The sequence below is a fragment of the Cygnus atratus genome, chromosome 4 (genome assembly GCF_013377495.2).
Source record: "Cygnus atratus isolate AKBS03 ecotype Queensland, Australia chromosome 4, CAtr_DNAZoo_HiC_assembly, whole genome shotgun sequence".
NCBI lineage: Eukaryota > Metazoa > Chordata > Aves > Anseriformes > Anatidae > Cygnus > Cygnus atratus.
The window spans coordinates 43387724-43405042 of NC_066365.1; the positions used below are offsets into that span (position 1 = coordinate 43387724).

The window sequence follows — 17319 nt, forward strand, 5'->3', positions numbered from 1 at the left end:
GCTGCAACAGTTCCCTAGACCAACTTTTAAGCCTGCAATAAGTTGATTACTGCCTTCTTTTTTTTCATTATAAGATCCCACATTCTGTTGCAAATAGAAGTCCTACACAAAAAAGTTTTGCTCACTGCTTTGCCTTTGAAGTCCTACACAGAACAGCTTTGCTCACTGCGTTGCCCCCATTCATTTGTCCCCAGAGCACAGTTTGTCCTGTGCTGCGGAGGAGGAAGGCTGTAGTGGATTTGACTTTGGTCCCTGTCCTTACACAGCTTCCTGGAACAAGCCTGGAGGCTTGTCTGGACACCACAGCTGCACATGGCAAGGTCTGACCCCATTCCTTTGACTTGGAGAAGTACTCACAGCAGTGTCCTCACCAGCCAGAGGTTACTTGTGGGCAGTGCTGCATCGTAAAACATACCAGCATTTACGTGGTAGCTAAATGAGCAACGTTTTCCCTGGAAGACATACAGCATATCCAACGGCCAGTCGCTTGAGATGGGCCATCAGTATCACAGGAGTCACACGAACGCTTCAGAGTCACCCTCTCTTTTGAACCAAGCCAAAGATTTAGCTTTGCCCTTGTAAACAGCATACAGAAAGATGGAGGAAGCTAAGGAAAGCAAATCACATTTTCCACTCTGCTATGGAAAAAGTAAAAGGTGACTATGTAATTAGAGATGGTACGATAATGCATTCACTAGGACTGGCTACAGTAAGGTGGAAACTTTAACTCCGGTATTTCATACCTTTTAAGAGGTCGAATTGGCAACCTTAATGACATTTTCTGAATTTTGAAGTAATACAATTACTTTCAATTAATCAAAATGAAGAAAACATGAAATATTCTTTCATGAGGCACTGCCACGAATAATACTCAGGGACCACTGTGCTGACCACTAACTATAATTACCAGGCAGCAGCATCTGAAGAAGTTTCTCCCCCTACCCAGGACAGGACATCATAGCCTGACAGCCATTGTCAGAAGCTGACAGCAATGAGCTATAACAGTAAGTGCTGCTGTGAGCTCTTGATTATATGGAACAGGAAAATATGAGCCTCAAAGTGACTGGTGACTCCTTTGCAATTCCCTTATGCTGTCTGAGAATTGTCTCTCCTTCCTCAATCTGAGTCTGTTTGCCACAATCCTAAATCATAGAATGCAACAGGGTCCCTCACTGGGGATGTAGGCAGGCCCAGCTGAACTGTGTGGACATCTGGGAACACTTGCCCCCATCTCCTTGCACTCAGCCTGGCACCACACTCTTAATAGAGCCACCCATGACCTTACTATGGCTCACCCTTTCCCTGGCAGCAGTACTCTGATGGAGATCTTGAAAGAAAAAAACAAAAACAAACAGATTGTAGTCTGGTTTCTGAGCAGAAACACAGAAATCACAGTGTACTCTGTCAAAGTCTTTCTTATAATTCTCCCCACCACTTAGAGTAGACTCAAGGAATGATACCTGGATGATGCTCTATTTCAATTTTAAAAACACCATTTTGTGCATTGACTCTGTGGCCATGACCATACAGAAAGTTTTACCTCTGCTCCTGAATATTTGTGTGTGTGCTGAACGAGCTCCACCAAGCAGACTTCCTCACTGACTGGCATAGACCGAAACTGAAGTCTGAAGATCTCCTCGCGAGTGGCTGCATCTGGCAATGGCACATAGATAATTCTGTCTATTCTTCCTGGTCTTAGCAAGGCCTGCAATGAAAATGTCACAGGAAAAGTTATAACAAATGACACATCACATCAATAAAGTAAAAAACCATAAGTCAATTAAAAACAATAACAAAAAACCCCAAACAAATAACCAACAATTTCAGCAGAAGCAAAGAACTGCACAAGAACAATCAAGCTTATGTGCACAAGGGGTTGTTCTCTTATGCAAAAATGAATCAGTCACTGAAAAGACAGTAATGCTATTCAGCTTGTGAAATATCAGTTTATGGAAAAAAGGCATCATAAAGGAACTATAGTCATTTTCCTAAAATAATAATTTTAGGCTTGTTGCAAGGTGTGCTGGAATGTTAGGACTTGGCAAAAGGACAGGTGGCAATGGACATATCCCAAGTGCAGATCTTCAATCAAGACAACAAGCAGAGGAAAAAGAAATTGAAGTTAAGCTTACATTCTGTATTCATGTTGATTTATCCCACATTATTAGTGCTGTATACAGAAGAGCAGATTACTCTGTTAGGCTTTCACACACAGTAAGGTAATGATAGACAGAGGCCAAAGATGTTTCAAAAAGGAAAAAAAAAAAAAAAAACACCACAGACATGCAAAAGCACTGTAGTTTAACACCTTTTAGCATCAGCTTTGGACTGTCAGAAGAACCTTTCTCCTGTGCCACAAGAGAGTTGAAAATTCAACAAATTAATAGTTACAAGGTAAGGCCCCAACTTTGCAGCCTCATATGTGTATATGGGACAACGACCACAAAGGGCAGCTTTAAAGGTTCAGACTGGTCTGGAGGAAAAAATCTCTTCTCTAGAGGTGAAGTGTGGCCTTGGGGCAGGTCACTGGGGAGGCTGCAGAAACTCTGTCCTTGAGGTTTTTGAGGCTTGGCTAGACGAAGCCAAGCCCTCCCTGGCCTGTGTTGGTCCCGTGCTGGGTGAGTGGGGGGGCTGCAAGGCCTCTGGAAGCCCCCTTCAACCAACCTGTCTGTGATTCCATGGTTTCTGGACTGGCTCAAAAAGTAAATGCTATCTATATATAAAACAATTATATCTGATATGTAGGAGAAGCCAAGCTCTTAGATTTATGAGATGAGAGGAAGCTCGTGTCCCTGTATTTCTAAAAATCTCCAAGATTTTTAAAAAAACTGTCTACAGTAAAATAAAATAAAAAAAATCCTCCCAGCCTATCCTACTTGACATTTGAGAAAAAAATGTGCATTGCAAATGTGCATAAATAGTCTTTAAAAAGTATTTTTAAAAACTAAACAATGTTTATAAGATTCAGCATGTAACCTAAATTGTTTTTATGTTATGGTTCTCCCTTGGGCAGAGTAGTTTGAGTTCCAGATGACTAGAGATATTGCATGGCTGTCCTGGGCTGTCAGCCAATAAGTCTTTTCCCAGCCTGATCATGTCAGTGAAAGTCATGCTGAAAAAATAGTAGGAAAGAGCTTTCCTTCCTGCACAGCATTGATCAAGTTAACACCCTTCCTAGAGTTTCTTTAAAAAGACTGTTGTGGTGCTTCAGAGTGGAAAAATGTATCCTGAATGTTAAGAGATGTCTTGTTATTTTTAAAACAGAATGTGAAAACGTTCAGCAGAAAGTGCACAGCTCTGTTTCATTGAGCTACGCAGGAACAGAGCAAGGCTCCACAGGGAAGACTAAAGGCCCGTATCTAGCCCAGTACCCCATCTCTGGCAATGGCCAATGCTGGATCCCTTCAAAAAAAAAAGAGTGAGAAGCCAGCCATCCACCCGTATTTCCTAATCAGACGGTGGTACTTGCCACAGCACTCTTGGTATAGCCACTGAAGAACTCGACACACTAACGATAGCTCAACCAGTGTGTAATTTGGTGTCTAAGCCATGCATTTATCGGGATGTTGCCATTTTTTGCCAACACACTTGAAAGAGAAATTTACATGTTTCAAGACTAGGCTTGGAGGGAGCGGAATTATACTGCAATTGCATTCTGCATGCTCTTAAGGAAATGCCCATAGCAAATTCTGTTATTTAGAAGAAACATGAAATGCTCACAAGAATACAGTGGTACACCTCTTTTAAGTCAAAGCAGGTTTAATCAGGAAGCCTAGACAATTAGAACATTTTCTAGAGACAGCTTAGCTCACACTAATGAATGACCAAGGCTGCACAAGTGGGACAGAGAAGTGTTTGATGGAAAGAAAGTCTGATCAGCTGGGACCGAGAGCTGGAGCTAGCAGCTTTCTGCTGAGATACAGTCTCTTAACAGGATGCAGCACCCGATCTTACAAAGCACAATTACAGATGTCAAAAAATGGGTATTTTTTTTTTCTCAGTTATTTAAAATTGGGTTTCCTCCAGTTTGTCCCAAATGCTTTGTGTTTTCTATATACGATCTTAGTTGGAGGCCCGAGTTTAAAACATGCTATCATTACTTTTTGTTACAGTCAGGCCTAGGGACCTTATCCAAGACAGCCAGATGTGCTGGGAACCCTACAAAAAAAGCACAAGTCAGCCTCTGTAGCACTTCCTGCTTAAATAGACATAGACAAAAAGGAGAGGAGAGAAAACATTCGCTAACCTGACTTGAGAGAAGAATCAAATTTCCTCTTACTTCCAAACAGAAAAACAGATTCTGCCGAGAACTGGTCTCTACCAGCCCTCACGACAGGACAGGCAGATGGGGAAACGTGGAAGACCCTGGGCACTGCCCAACTGCTCCTTGCTTCGCTGTTGCATTGCTTTTCCCTTGGGCAAACTCCAAAGGAGCTAAGAGCAGAGGGAGAGGCCACAGGTGGGCTGCAGAGCTGGTGTGCTGCCTGCTGGTCTGAAAGCACACAGGGCAATGACAAGCCGAGGCCATTCTTGTTTGCAGGCCATCATCTCATCCTCTTGGGCTAGATGTTGAGGCCTTTGGTCTCTGTGTACTGCTCACAGACTTATTTTTCTTTTTTGGCCTAAATAACTCAGAAATCAGCACATAGAGGTTGGCACTAAGGGAATAAGATCTTTCTTGATGTTTTTGCACACTGTTAAAGTTTCTCCTGGAGGAAAATGAGCTCTTTCTAAGTTGCTTAGCGAAGTCTATTGTAGGATTTGGTGCAGACATCTGCAGTACCTTTAATACTGAGGCCTTTATGGATGGTGGCACCTTCTTCCTCAGCGCCACTTTATCTGCAGAAATAAAGAAGGTGTTTGGAGGTGGCTGCTCCAAGTGCTATGACTGACAGGCCGTTCAGGAAGACAGACTTTCCATCTTGCAGCTTGCTCATTGGAAACGGCATGGGGAGCAACAAGCACACCCAGGTCACCTCAGGACCGCCCCACAGCCCTCAGGGCGCAGCAGGCACGGTGGCATGGGGACCCACCACTGACCATAGGCTGGAGGTGAAGCCACCTGGAATTGACCTTCGCTGCTGAGCTGGAGGAGGAGAAATTTGGTAAGATAAGGTGGCAGCAGCAGGAGCGAGGCTTGGCTGTCTGTGCAAGAGGAGAGGAGAGGCGAGGAGAGGAGAGGCAGCTGGGGGAGGGTGAAGAGTTGAAGCGGGGCTGCAGGTTCGGGCAGATATGAGCTGCTGGGAGTACAAAATTAACTGCTTGCGGCTGGGAGATGCAAAACTGATTTGAGGCTAGGAGCACACAGAAGGTGGGAAGTTGATGGGGCCAAAATTAATTGATGTGTGCGCAGAGCTACATAATTCACTGATGTTGAGATGTGAGGGTTGCATAATTTATGTAGGCCAGGAAAGGGCACAAAATTAAGTAGTTGGGGTTTTGGTAGAAACCAGAACGCTTCATACCATTAAGCAATTCTTTTGCAAGTTTATGTAATTTTTTTGTTGTTACCACAACAGTTATGAAAGGGGTCTGAGTGCCCACACATGGAAAGATTACTAGTAGTAAACATACACAATATTCTTCAGGGGAGCAACAGGGTTCAGGAAAGTGAGATAACCATCAAGTAATACGTGGTATCATCAATAGTAAAAACACACTTTAATTAAGAAGAAAATACTGCCCTTTCAAAAAGAAATGATTAAATTCTTTAGTAATTAAAAGAGAGCATTACTTCCAAATACAGCATTGGAAAAGATAGCCGATTCAAAAATGTGTATTTTGTGCGCAATTATGAAGTTAATTATTTCAGGAAAGAAAACTTAAATATGTAAAGCCAAGGAAATATTTGTGGTTCCTGGTAAGAATGGACTAGAATTAACTTCAGAGCTTTGCTAATTTTTTTCTTCTTTTCCTTTTCCTCTTTTTTTTTTCCACACATAGTTAGTTTTTTCAAAGAACACTTACCCATTTCAAGAACTACATTGTCAAACAATGCAGAATTGTAACACTGACAGAAACATGTACAGATGATGAGCGCTGTCTGGGATGGACAAAAACGCTTTCCTACTGCCATACCTCTTCAGCCACGTCTACACTCACCAAAATTTTCTTGATTGGATCTTATAACAAAACTACATGGATTAAATATAATTACAAAAACATAGCAAACTGACAATTTTCAATAGCAAAACGTAACTTGCATAGCAAAGCATACGCTGCAGAGGAAACTGCTGACTGAGGTGTGTAAGACAGCAAGTAGGTTCAGCAGGTAACGGAAGTTCACCTGGAAAATTAATGTTACTGCGTGTTGTTCTCTGCTGCAATCAATCTCCACAAGTAGGAACAGATTTTTATATTAAATTTAAGGCTTTTCCTTTCAAGTACACACTTTTTTTTTTTTTTAAATACAGGACCTACAAAATGCAACTAAAAGTTTAATCCTGCCCTTACAGTCCATTGGGATTAGACTACAGATGAAAATGAGAAAACTGGAAATAACATAGCAATCTGTTTCTTTTGTAACTAAATCCTTCCAACTTGAATTAACAATTGCTATTTATGAACCCTGGTTGTGGTCCCTATTTACACAAACTCCTGATTATGAGAGGTACTTTATAACTTGTAATCTAATTTAGTAATGCAAATCTTTTGACTTTCATCATTACACTACTTGAACATATGTAAAGCATTTAGAAGTAAGTTCCTGTAGCCTGCACAAGCCATAACTGTTTGTGAGATCCTTTCAGTGTTCCTGCCCACATGTTAGGACAGATGTATTGCAAGTGGGGAGAGTATTGGGACAGGAGAGACTCTAAGGAAGTGAATTTGTTAATAACGATGAAAGGGCCTTCCTGCACCATCATATTCATCTCTTGCAGGATTGGAGTCAGCTCCCATGATGGTGTTTCTCCTACCGTTTCAAAGCTCACCTCCGTGCCTAATATTTTCATTCTTACTCTGTGCCAGGGCAGGTCAAGATCCTAGTGCAACAAGCCAGGAAGCGCTTAGCACTTTAGGATCATCAAAAGTTTCAGGTAAGGGAAGCTCATCCATGCTGTTCATTAGACATGCTGCTGGAATCTCTTTGCAACTATGGATTAACTAAGCAAGATTAGAAGGTGCTGAGGGGAAAAGACAGGCAAGCAAAAATGTTTGAGTATCACTATTAAAAACTATAGCCCACTGGAGAGTCAAATTTTATTGTTCTACAAGGTTTTTCTTCCCGCTCCATCTAGCACAAGCTTCTTCAGGAAGCAACCCTGAGCTCATCTGTTTCAGGTGACACACTTATGTGCTGTGTCACAAGGATGGAGTCTTGTAATTACAGGCTCCTCAGTCAAGCGATACTGCTTTTTTCTTGCCAAGTGCCCCTTTCCCCACACTGTTCCTCCTCCCCACTTTCCTCCTTCTGTGCCAAAGGCTGTCACCACCTTCAGCACATGCCAACATCTCTAACCAGTTCCCCTCTTTGATGACTTGTTTGTTGGTCACCACCCTTGTACTTCTCCCAAGACTTGTGCAGATTATTCTCTGTTCTCGTTACACAACATCTACAATTGCACTTGGGGTGGAGTAGTTTGTGTCTTTACCTTACAGTATATCCACTATTTTAAAAACTTCATTTGCGAACAGATTTTTATTGGATATTACTGAAGACTAACTCCTGCAAAATGCTGCATTTTCCTATTATCAGTCCCTATATAAAGACTTCACCTTCTGCATAGATTTCTAAAAATCAGGCTATACAACCCTTCTGTCATGTCAGTCTTGCTCAAGACCTGGAGCATTGTGCAAGTTGACAAGAAAAGACATGATACGTTTGACAGCAGGTGTTCAGGAAGAATGTGCACTATCAAGTGGCAGTGAGCACAGCATGAACATTTTACTCAGGCATAAACCATAAGTACTAATTAAAGGCAGAGAACAAATATACAGTTTGATATGCCGACAAATAGTAAAACAACTCGGATGATATAAACTGTTTCCCTGTTCGAGTCAAAACCCAGATGAAGCGATACAGGGAGTTAACCATCTGAAAAATAAGTATGTAACCTGTCCTTGACTGTTAAGCAAATGCCCCTGCTTGCGTAGGATTCATCTACTTGCTTTTCTTATCCTCCAGGTGTAAAACCAGTAGTTTATCTTTTTACTTCAACCACTGATTTTTACCCGTTTGCAGTTCATGTCATCAGCAGAGGGAACCTTCTCCATGTAATTCACAGCATACTCTGAAATTGCTCCCTTTGCTAGCTACCGACAGGAAGCAACACCTTCAGCTGTCATTACAGATTGTTCCCTTAACTTGTTACAGCAAAACTGAGCTTACCCTACAGTTCTAGTAAGCAGAAAAATTAAAAATTCATCTTTTCCTACGAAACGAAACTTGGCAAAAGAACTTCAACTCAACAGAAAACACTGGTGTCCCTTGTTTGAATGACATACCTGGCTTCTGCAACTTATCCAGCAAATCAGCCATTCCCACTAATGGTGGTGAGTTGAAACAGATAAGTGTGTTACTTAAATGACTAGGTTTTAATAGGCATTGCTAAAAGTGAAAGCATTTTGAGCCTACACATGGCCAAAGCATTCAGAGCTGCTTGTGATTTGGAGCTATCTTCTCTCCCCCACACCTGCTGTCAGGCACAGACGAGGTCCCGCTGCGGGCTGGGTCCCCGACCACCGCAGCCATGCTCCCACCAGGCAGCCAACCCAAACGCCCTGGCACCCAGCGATGCTGCCAGGAGCCTGCTGTCTGCTCTGCAGCCCTCACCTGGCTGTCAAACACTGGGGTTTCGGGCTGCTCCAGGTGCGAAGTAGCTGTGCCTCTGCCCTTGGGGATATGGCACCAGGCGCGCAGCGCCGGGGATTATTCAGCTGCCTTATCTTGCCTATACAGCTCGGGGAAGAGGCTCCTGCACCCTCCTACCGCCTCCTGAGCTCATCTCCCACAGCCCCTCCTGTGCAAGGGGGACGGGTGGCAGGGCTAAGGCCTCTCCGCCATCTATCCAAACTGCTTGCTGATAATGAAAACAGCAGAAAAACTGTGCAAAAGCAAACAAACAAAGAAAACCACCCACCAGCCTTGCATTTCCATGCCTGCACAAAGTTGGACGCACCAAAATATCCCAATCTTTTTTGATCAGAGTAACAACATCATCCCAACCGCCGTGCATCCCAGTCCTGCCGCAGAGTTTGATTAATATAGCTAATTCAAGGGGAATCGCGGAGAAAGAGGGCTTGAGGAGACTTGTTTCCTTGCAGCAATGAGACCATGTAAACACAACTGCAAGGAACAATGTGCTCCTTGGCCTATGCAGACAATACCAGAGCACGTTTTTATGTGTTTTTGTTCAGATAGGATTAAAATATCTCAAGAAACGGCGTTTCAATCACTTCTCTTGGCAGAAACATCTGCAGGCAGATACTCTGCAGCTGCAGAACTAGTATCTCCATGCTTTTTTTCCCTGATATTTCAAACAGTTAAATTGGCCAGTTGGCACAACTTACTGCAGTGCTCATTGGGAGCCAAGTTTTGCCCAGGCCTCCATCTATAAAAGTCTAAACCTGTCAGTAACACACCACATTTTCAATGCAATAAAAGCAGTGCAAATCCAAGCAACCCTACTGATATGATTCCAGATACTCCAGTTCGCCACAACAGAAATTCAGCTCAAAAATCAAGCTTCTTGAGTGTATTCAGAGACATGGCAAACTCTGACAGCAGAATCAGGCTCTCCTCTGTTCTATGTTGTCAATACGGTCTTAGAAAAACTGAGGCAATTTAGCACATTCTCCACAATCAGCCCATACTTTCAGGACAACCTAATACAAGTGTTCAAGCCATGAACTCTTTGCAAAAAAAGGTGCTTGGCTTTGCTGCTTCTTCTTGCTCAGGCTGCAGCTCCCGTCCCTTCCTTGTGCCCACGCAGGGCGGCAGAATCTCAGCTCAGGGCTGAGGCTCTGGCTTCATTTGCAAGGCGAACTTCAGACACAAGCTGTTGTTCTTGCCACATGGCAAATCTGAGCAGCCTCACTGCAGTGGCGTGAGGAGAGAGGATGTCCCAAGTTTTGGCTGCTGTCCCGCAATGTTAGTAAGAAGCAGGAGCGACCTAGGATTTTGCCACTTGCTGGGTTGCATGGAGAGGTTCGGATATGGACGAGGAATCGCAGCTCTCCTTCTTCTCCTCTAAATGCTCTGCAGCACTTCCTCCCTGGTTTCTAACAAAATGATTTTTAGTAAAGTTAACTGAAGAAAAAAAAAATCTATCATCAGCTAATAAACAATGTAACACACCCTCTTCAGTGTATGTTTACGTAAGGGAGTCCTTCATGCTCCCGTCTAAGAGGTGCAAAACCTCAGGAATGTCAGCTCTTTTTTTTTTTCCCTTTTCCCTCTTTTTTGGGGTGGGGGTTTAATAAAAGAACCCCTTTAGAAAAGATAACAATTACATGTAATGGAACCTGGAACCAGACTCTTTTGGCAATTAATCACCCAGGAGCCGTTGCAATCCTGCAGGCTGTTTCTGACAGATTTTGAGCGCTTTACAGGAATCACTGGGATAAGATGTGCCTGGGCTGGCTCCTGACAGGGACCGATCATGTACAAAGTGGATTGTTGGTTTGGGGTTTTTTTTAGTCTGTACATTCATACACACACACACAAACGTGTGCACCCGTATGCACATTTATACAGAATTCTCTCTCTGCATACATGTATGCGGAACAACTGCAGAACTCATTCATTAGCCCAGAGGCAGAAAGAAAGAAAAAGAAAGAAAGAAAAAGAAAGAAAAAGAAAGAAAAAGAAAGAAAGAAAGAAAAAGAAAGAAAAAGAAAGAAAGAAAGAAAAAGAAAGAAAGAAAGAAAAAGAAAGAAAGAAAGACAGAAAGAAAGAAAGCCTTTTCTTCCTCTCAGCAAAGTAGAGCTATCCATCACTTAACAGAGATACTTCCTGTTTTCAAGCAGTTGGGAAGGCATGACTTCCAACCCAAATACTTGGCTTGGCAAACTATTCCTGTGTTGACAGATGCTTTTATAACCACTTCATTCCACCTGAAGTTTCAGCATAAAAGGAGGTGGTTTTTTTCTTTTCTTTTTCTTTTTTTTCTTTTTTCTGAGGGAGGAGAAAGGGAAAGCAGAACGGAGAGGAAAGGGAAGGAAAAGGAAGGAAAATACCACAGTTATAACAGCTGGATGACAGAGGTTAGCATAGCTCTGACAGATGTTACCATATAACCTCAAAATGACATGTTAGCGAAAAAAAAACACAAAACCTGTTCCTTGTAGGAAAGAGAATTTTGAACTCCTGCCAAAATATTACAATTCTCCTCAGAAGCTTTTGAAAGCCATAACAATGATCTACCACATAATAAAGTATTTTCCACAAATAACCTATGCCATATTACCATTGCACCGACTGGGTAAATTATCAGCACTGGAGGAGATTCTGTTTAGAAGAACAACTTCTCCTGAAATGACAAATCACACAGCAGGTCAGCTCCATCAGGACCTGCCTAGCAGCACCTTTTCCTATTCTGTGTTCTGTTTTCATAGGATTCGTAAACAGAATTCGCTCCAAACACTTCTCAGGATTGAACACTTCAGTGCGTGACAAACAGCACTAAAAATCCATTGCACACTGAGAAGATATATTTGTGAAGCTGCACGATCCACGTTACATAACCTTTTGTCATATCGGTTTCTGTACTGCTTACCCCTGGTTACTTTGGTGACTATCCTACCACAAAAATCTTGATGACTTTCCCCGGCTTGTGACCAAATTTTACAAACCTGTCTAACAAACTACAGATAAATAAAATGTACAAGAAATGTTCACAGACCAACATAGGTATGCGAAACAAGCTGCTTCTAAAAAACAGATCAGCAGGGATGGAAGCAACATCAGTGAAACAATTCAGAAGAAATTTCAAAAGGAAATCAATAACTTTCCATCATTAAAGCCAACACTATGGCAGAAAAAAAATAGTTTCTGGTTTTCATTATTTGAAAGATGTCATTTTACTATCACGGAAGACCATTTGAAGCAATGAAGTAGGTACTGGTCACAATAACTGTAAGTTCATGGAAAAGTCATTCAACTTGTAGAGAGAACAAAGTCACGAAAGAAGAAGAAACATCACTCATTTATTCTTGTAATTGGAAACCAAGGTGATCTCTTTAAAATCTTTCTCAAGACTTATTTTCCAACAAGACAAGGAGCAAACCAAACAAATCTTGGTTTAAACCTCTGTCTTGGGGAGGTTCAGCCCACCGGCCCCTTACTAACACACACATATTAGGTACAATCCAGCTGCCTACTGCCATTTGGGACCACCTAAGGCATCCAAGATATCTCCACAAAGCCAGCAGGTATTACAATAAGGCCTCCTCTCTGCCAAGGGGGATAGCTGTTTGCTAGCCAGGAGCTCTCTGAGCATAACAAATAGCTCCAGATGCCTGTGTTCAGGCCACCCAGTCCCACTTATGCTTTTGGTATAGGAACAATCAGAAAACACACACTAGGTTTTTAACTCATTACCTGATAGTCCAGATGTCTGAACACCAATAAAGCCCCCTCCCCCTTTCAGAAAATGCACTCTTAACTAATTTTTAGTTATAACCTGAGGAGAAAAAAGAAACAGATCGGTATATACAATCAGAAAGAAGCCGCTAACCAGCATCCACAAAGAGGCAGGTACATGGTAAGGCATTGCTTGCTGTAGGGTGTCTGGCAGCAGACATGCAATATGAGTCTTCAAACACAGCCACGCAGCTGAGGAGCCTTGCTGGGGCTGGAGGAGCACCTCAAGGAAGACGGGCCCTTTGGGAACAGCCAGCTGTGGTCATTGAGGATGCCGCTGCCCTCACAGCACAGGTGACATGGTTCCAGAGGCTGAGAAAGCGCGGGGCGTGCAAAAGAACTGCACGCTCGACTACAAAACCCCAGATAGCAACATGCCAGGATATTAACATAGTCAAGACACGGCCTAATTAAGAACAGCAGAGTGCTGGCTGGGTCAGAAGCCAAGATACTCTGCTTCAAGAAAAGGCCTCGGCAGACATGCCTTCTCTTATTATTGCAAGCAGACAATCACTGACTTCATCCACCCGGATGCAGGAAGACAACCTGGTGGTTTTCTCCCTCAAACAGGCAGAAACCACTTTGTGTGTTGATCTTAGAAACTGGTGGGTGGTGCTGCGATTACATAAATTACAGTGCTTACTGTAGTTGTCAGTTGCAAGTGACAGATACAGCTTGGACTCCGGGATTAAAATATGTACTTCCTAGTCATTAGGCCTGGAGCACTGCTGATACAAGTCCCGAAATCATTTTACAGGTCTGCCAAGTGTTTATAGACCCTAATAGATGTGAAATATTGGATGAAAAAATTTGGTGCCAACCAACTCAAGATTTTGCCCTATATTGGCAGGAGTTCCCTCAAACATACGCGAGATTGCTGACCACTGTCCACCTGGCTTTCTCCTGACTGTCCCCTACTTTTTAAGTCACCTGTAATGCTTCCATCTCCAAGCACGTTTCAATGGAGGAATTATTTTGGTCAGCCCCTTTTACATCATCTACAGTCAGCCGGAAGGCATTCCTGCCATGACAGACAGTCTGGCATCAGATCTGGCTTCATTCTTACCACATATCCTAGATATTTCCATCTTCATTTCTGGATAATTTAAGAGATTAAGTCTTGTTCAACTCCCTGACGAATCTCAGTATTTGTTATAAATTCATTTCATTTAATGCCTAGTATTTCCCTGAGGCATTTACTTTCAAAAGCTTTTAGACGTCTGTCTGTACCTTTGGTGGATTTCCAGCTTTCACATCCATCTGTTAAGGTGGAAACAAAATTTCAGGGGAAGACTCATAGATCAGTTTTAAACTGTAGATGATCAAAACCTGAATCTTCTTTATGCTGGTAAATGCAACTGCTCTCTTACTGATATATATTATTATTTCTTTCTAGACATTCTGTTAGTTCACACTTAATGCCACGCAACGTGAATATGCCTGTTCTGTGTATGACTTGTTTTTGTGTTTTTGTATCACATTATTGGAGTTGAAAATTACTGCGGTTCTCATTATGTCTATTTGGTTTTTAACTTTTTTTTTTCCCTCCTTTGTGCATGAGTGTCTGTTGGTCTGCTGAATCTGGGCTGCCTGGAAAATAACCTAGCTGTGGTTTCTGTTAAGTAACATAATGCATGATCTACCTGAGTCAACCTTTTCTCTCGCACTCTTTTTTTCCCAGTTAAAAGAACAGTGGCTCCAAATAGCAGAGGTGAAAGATTGCACCTCTGCTTGACACCATTGTCTGCATGAAGCAGTATTCATCCTGTCAATACATACTTCAAGCAAGTAAGCTGCTCCTTGATCTAAAGCCTTGATGAGGCAATTACTTCTCTTAACATATCCTGTCATTCCAAGATGTTACAGAGTCAATCCTGATGGACAAAGTCAAATATTATCTTTAAATCTAGGAATATAATCTAGGTTATAAAAACGGGGGGGGGGGGGGGGGGGGGGGGGGAGGGGTGTTTTTAGATTAGTTTTTTCCTGAGTTATGGTAGGGATTAAATCCAATCAGCAAATGATCTCTGTTCTACTGAACTTGAACTGCCTTTTTTTTCTGCCTGAGACAGCACAGGAAAAGTCTTTTCTACCAATGGAAAAAACACTTTTTCTACTGACTCCATACTTAAAAAAAATCAATTACTTTTATCAATTTTTTTTTCAACATCTTCTGGGGACTGTCTACACTTATAGCTTTCCGTGTTTTTAGCTTTTGTATCAAGTCTTTCCCTTCATGCTGTGACCTTAATATCTACTTACAGATACCTTATTTGATAAGACTGATAGATTACTGCACTGTTCAGCTGTTTAGTATTACCATTGCTTATTTTCATCCCTTTTTGTTATTAAGATTTGTTTTTTCCCTAGTAGGCCTCTTGAAGGATATAAACATATGCTGGTAAAGCACTTCCCAATCACCTTCTTAATGCTCATTTATGCTTCTCTGATAAGGTCACCAATGTATCTCTTCTTGTAATGCATTTACTCATGAATCATTTATAAAATTTTTAAGATTATCTAACTTACAGTTTTTTTCTTTCTTTTTTTTTTTTTTTCAATTTCTGAAGGATATTTCTAAACGTTTAATTTGCAGTTTTCTCAACTTTTACATTTACAAACCCATTGTGATTTCTTAATGCTTGGATGTCTGGAAAGCTGTATTTACTGTGCAAGCTATAAAACCGCCAGGCAGAAAGGACCAAAACTGAACTCCTGAGGTGAATTTTGGTTCTTCAGAGAGGCTTTCTAGTTAAGTGTTGTGAGAGTATTACTCTTCTTTAGTTTACAGGTGTTCAAATAGGTGGAAGCTTTCTAAATGAACAAGCCTACACTCCTTATGGAATGCAAATTTTGGAAGCCTCCATTAATACCCAAACATACATGTTTATAAGTTTTTGCCATACCCAATCTGTATGGTTTTGTTTGTTTGTTGTTTTTTCCAAATCTTACAATGAGAAGCCATTTCAGTTGTATCCTGCTGCCAGTGTCACAGAATCACACTCCACAGCACTGAGGAACTGTAATTTATTAGCCAAGCAGAAAAAAATACTGGATGACACCATCATCTAAAAGAAGCTCTGTGTTCTCCCTACCAAACCTAATGGGTGAGTGATAGCTCATTTGCAAAGTGGAAATGGGAAATAAAAATACCTTCAGTGTTCCTAGCTAAGATCTTCCCTGAACCTGATGGCATTTGATCTGAAAGCTTATTAAGTGACTTGCTTAGGAGTCACTTTGAACGATGAGATTTATTTTGGGCTCTGATCATTGTTTAGAAATAGATTTGAGCTGTAGTCAGTTTAACATAACCGTTTGATTACTTCATTTGTCTTTCTGTAGTTATACTCAGAAGGTGCCATGTAGGCATGCAACGTATCATTTAATACGAACAACAGCACAGTTCGGGATACAGTTAGGAATAACATGCCCAGAGTTTGATGTTGCCCAAAGACAATGTGGCTTGTAAGGAGACATCTGTCTTTATTTTCTGTTGATCTGGATTTCCCAAAGCATTTGCAAATTGCAGGAACTGTATCAACAGACATCTGTATCAGACATCAATACTCAAAGCTGACCTCTAATGAAGAGAAAATCTGCATGATTACCCTCTGGATATGGACAACTCTTGAACTCTAATGTTAGCAAAGGAATGTAAGAAAAAAACCTACTTCATATTAGTAACTACATCTCTGACAGAGTGCTTCAAAACTATTGAGATTTCCTCCCACATATTTTTAGTTTTTAAAATTATCCTCATATTCATTCTTCAAGTTTCTGAATCCATAAAGCCGTGCTTTGGCTGAAGGCCAGAATATGCAGGATCAAACATTTCATTTTAGTCAAGCTGCTCAGATGGAAAAATCAGAATTTCAGATTCTTTCTGGGGATGCAAAGATATAATGTTATTTGTTTCAACAGCACATACATGAAGAAATTAGTTTATGGGAAGTCCACGTCAGGGAACTCAGCTCCTCTCATGATGAGCACCAGAACCAGAACAATGACAGAAGTGGGGAGAACTGCATGCATGTTCCCTGAAGGCTTGCACATTTCCACAAAATCCAGATTTGGCACATAATAAATCCCAATGAAGAATTGCCACAGTCACAGGCTCTGTGTAAACAATACACTGAAGTGCACACATCCGCAAAAGAAGTACCCTCCAGGGACTTAAGGGGACAACAGTGGACCCAAACAGAAGAAGAAAGTCCTTTGTTGGCCACTGACACTTACGAAAGCGACCCCATTTTGAATTTATCACACACCAGATACCATCGGGAGGGAATTAAGTTGGTCTAAATTTAGTTTTTGACACAAACCACATTGTTGTCACAAGACACCATTGACCCATGAGGAACTCCACTTAATGGAGACAGGGGTCCTGGTATACAGTAGTCAGGACATGCACAACCATTTAGTACCCTAACAGCATGTAGAGGATGGGGGCTAGGTAATGACACCATTTTACTGTAGACTTCCAGGCAGCAAAATGCACTTGGCTATAGAACACCTTTCCACACACAGTGGCAGAAGCTCCAGTTCTTGAAACTTCAAGACTGAACAACCTACTAAAGAGATTTCTGCAGAGAATGTTCCTATATATATGCACAGCACATGATGGCATTTCCCAGCAGTTACTCTTTTAATCTATATCTGTACTTCTACATTTTTTCCAATGCAGAAAACAGGAAACAGTTTGCTTTTCAACAGGAATTACTTAAGAGATTTCTTTG

At 41.7% G+C, this 17319-nt stretch overlaps 1 protein-coding gene across 1 annotated transcript in view; it reads right to left on the minus strand.

Moving 5' to 3' along the window:
* Nucleotides 1-17319, minus strand: part of SPATA5 (spermatogenesis associated 5) — a 191807-nt gene that overhangs the window by 35372 nt on the left and 139116 nt on the right. The window contains exon 15 of the mRNA XM_035553149.2: nt 1541-1705. Coding sequence (XP_035409042.2) covers nt 1541-1705 — 165 coding nt within the window. The remainder of the gene's footprint in view (nt 1-1540; nt 1706-17319) is intronic.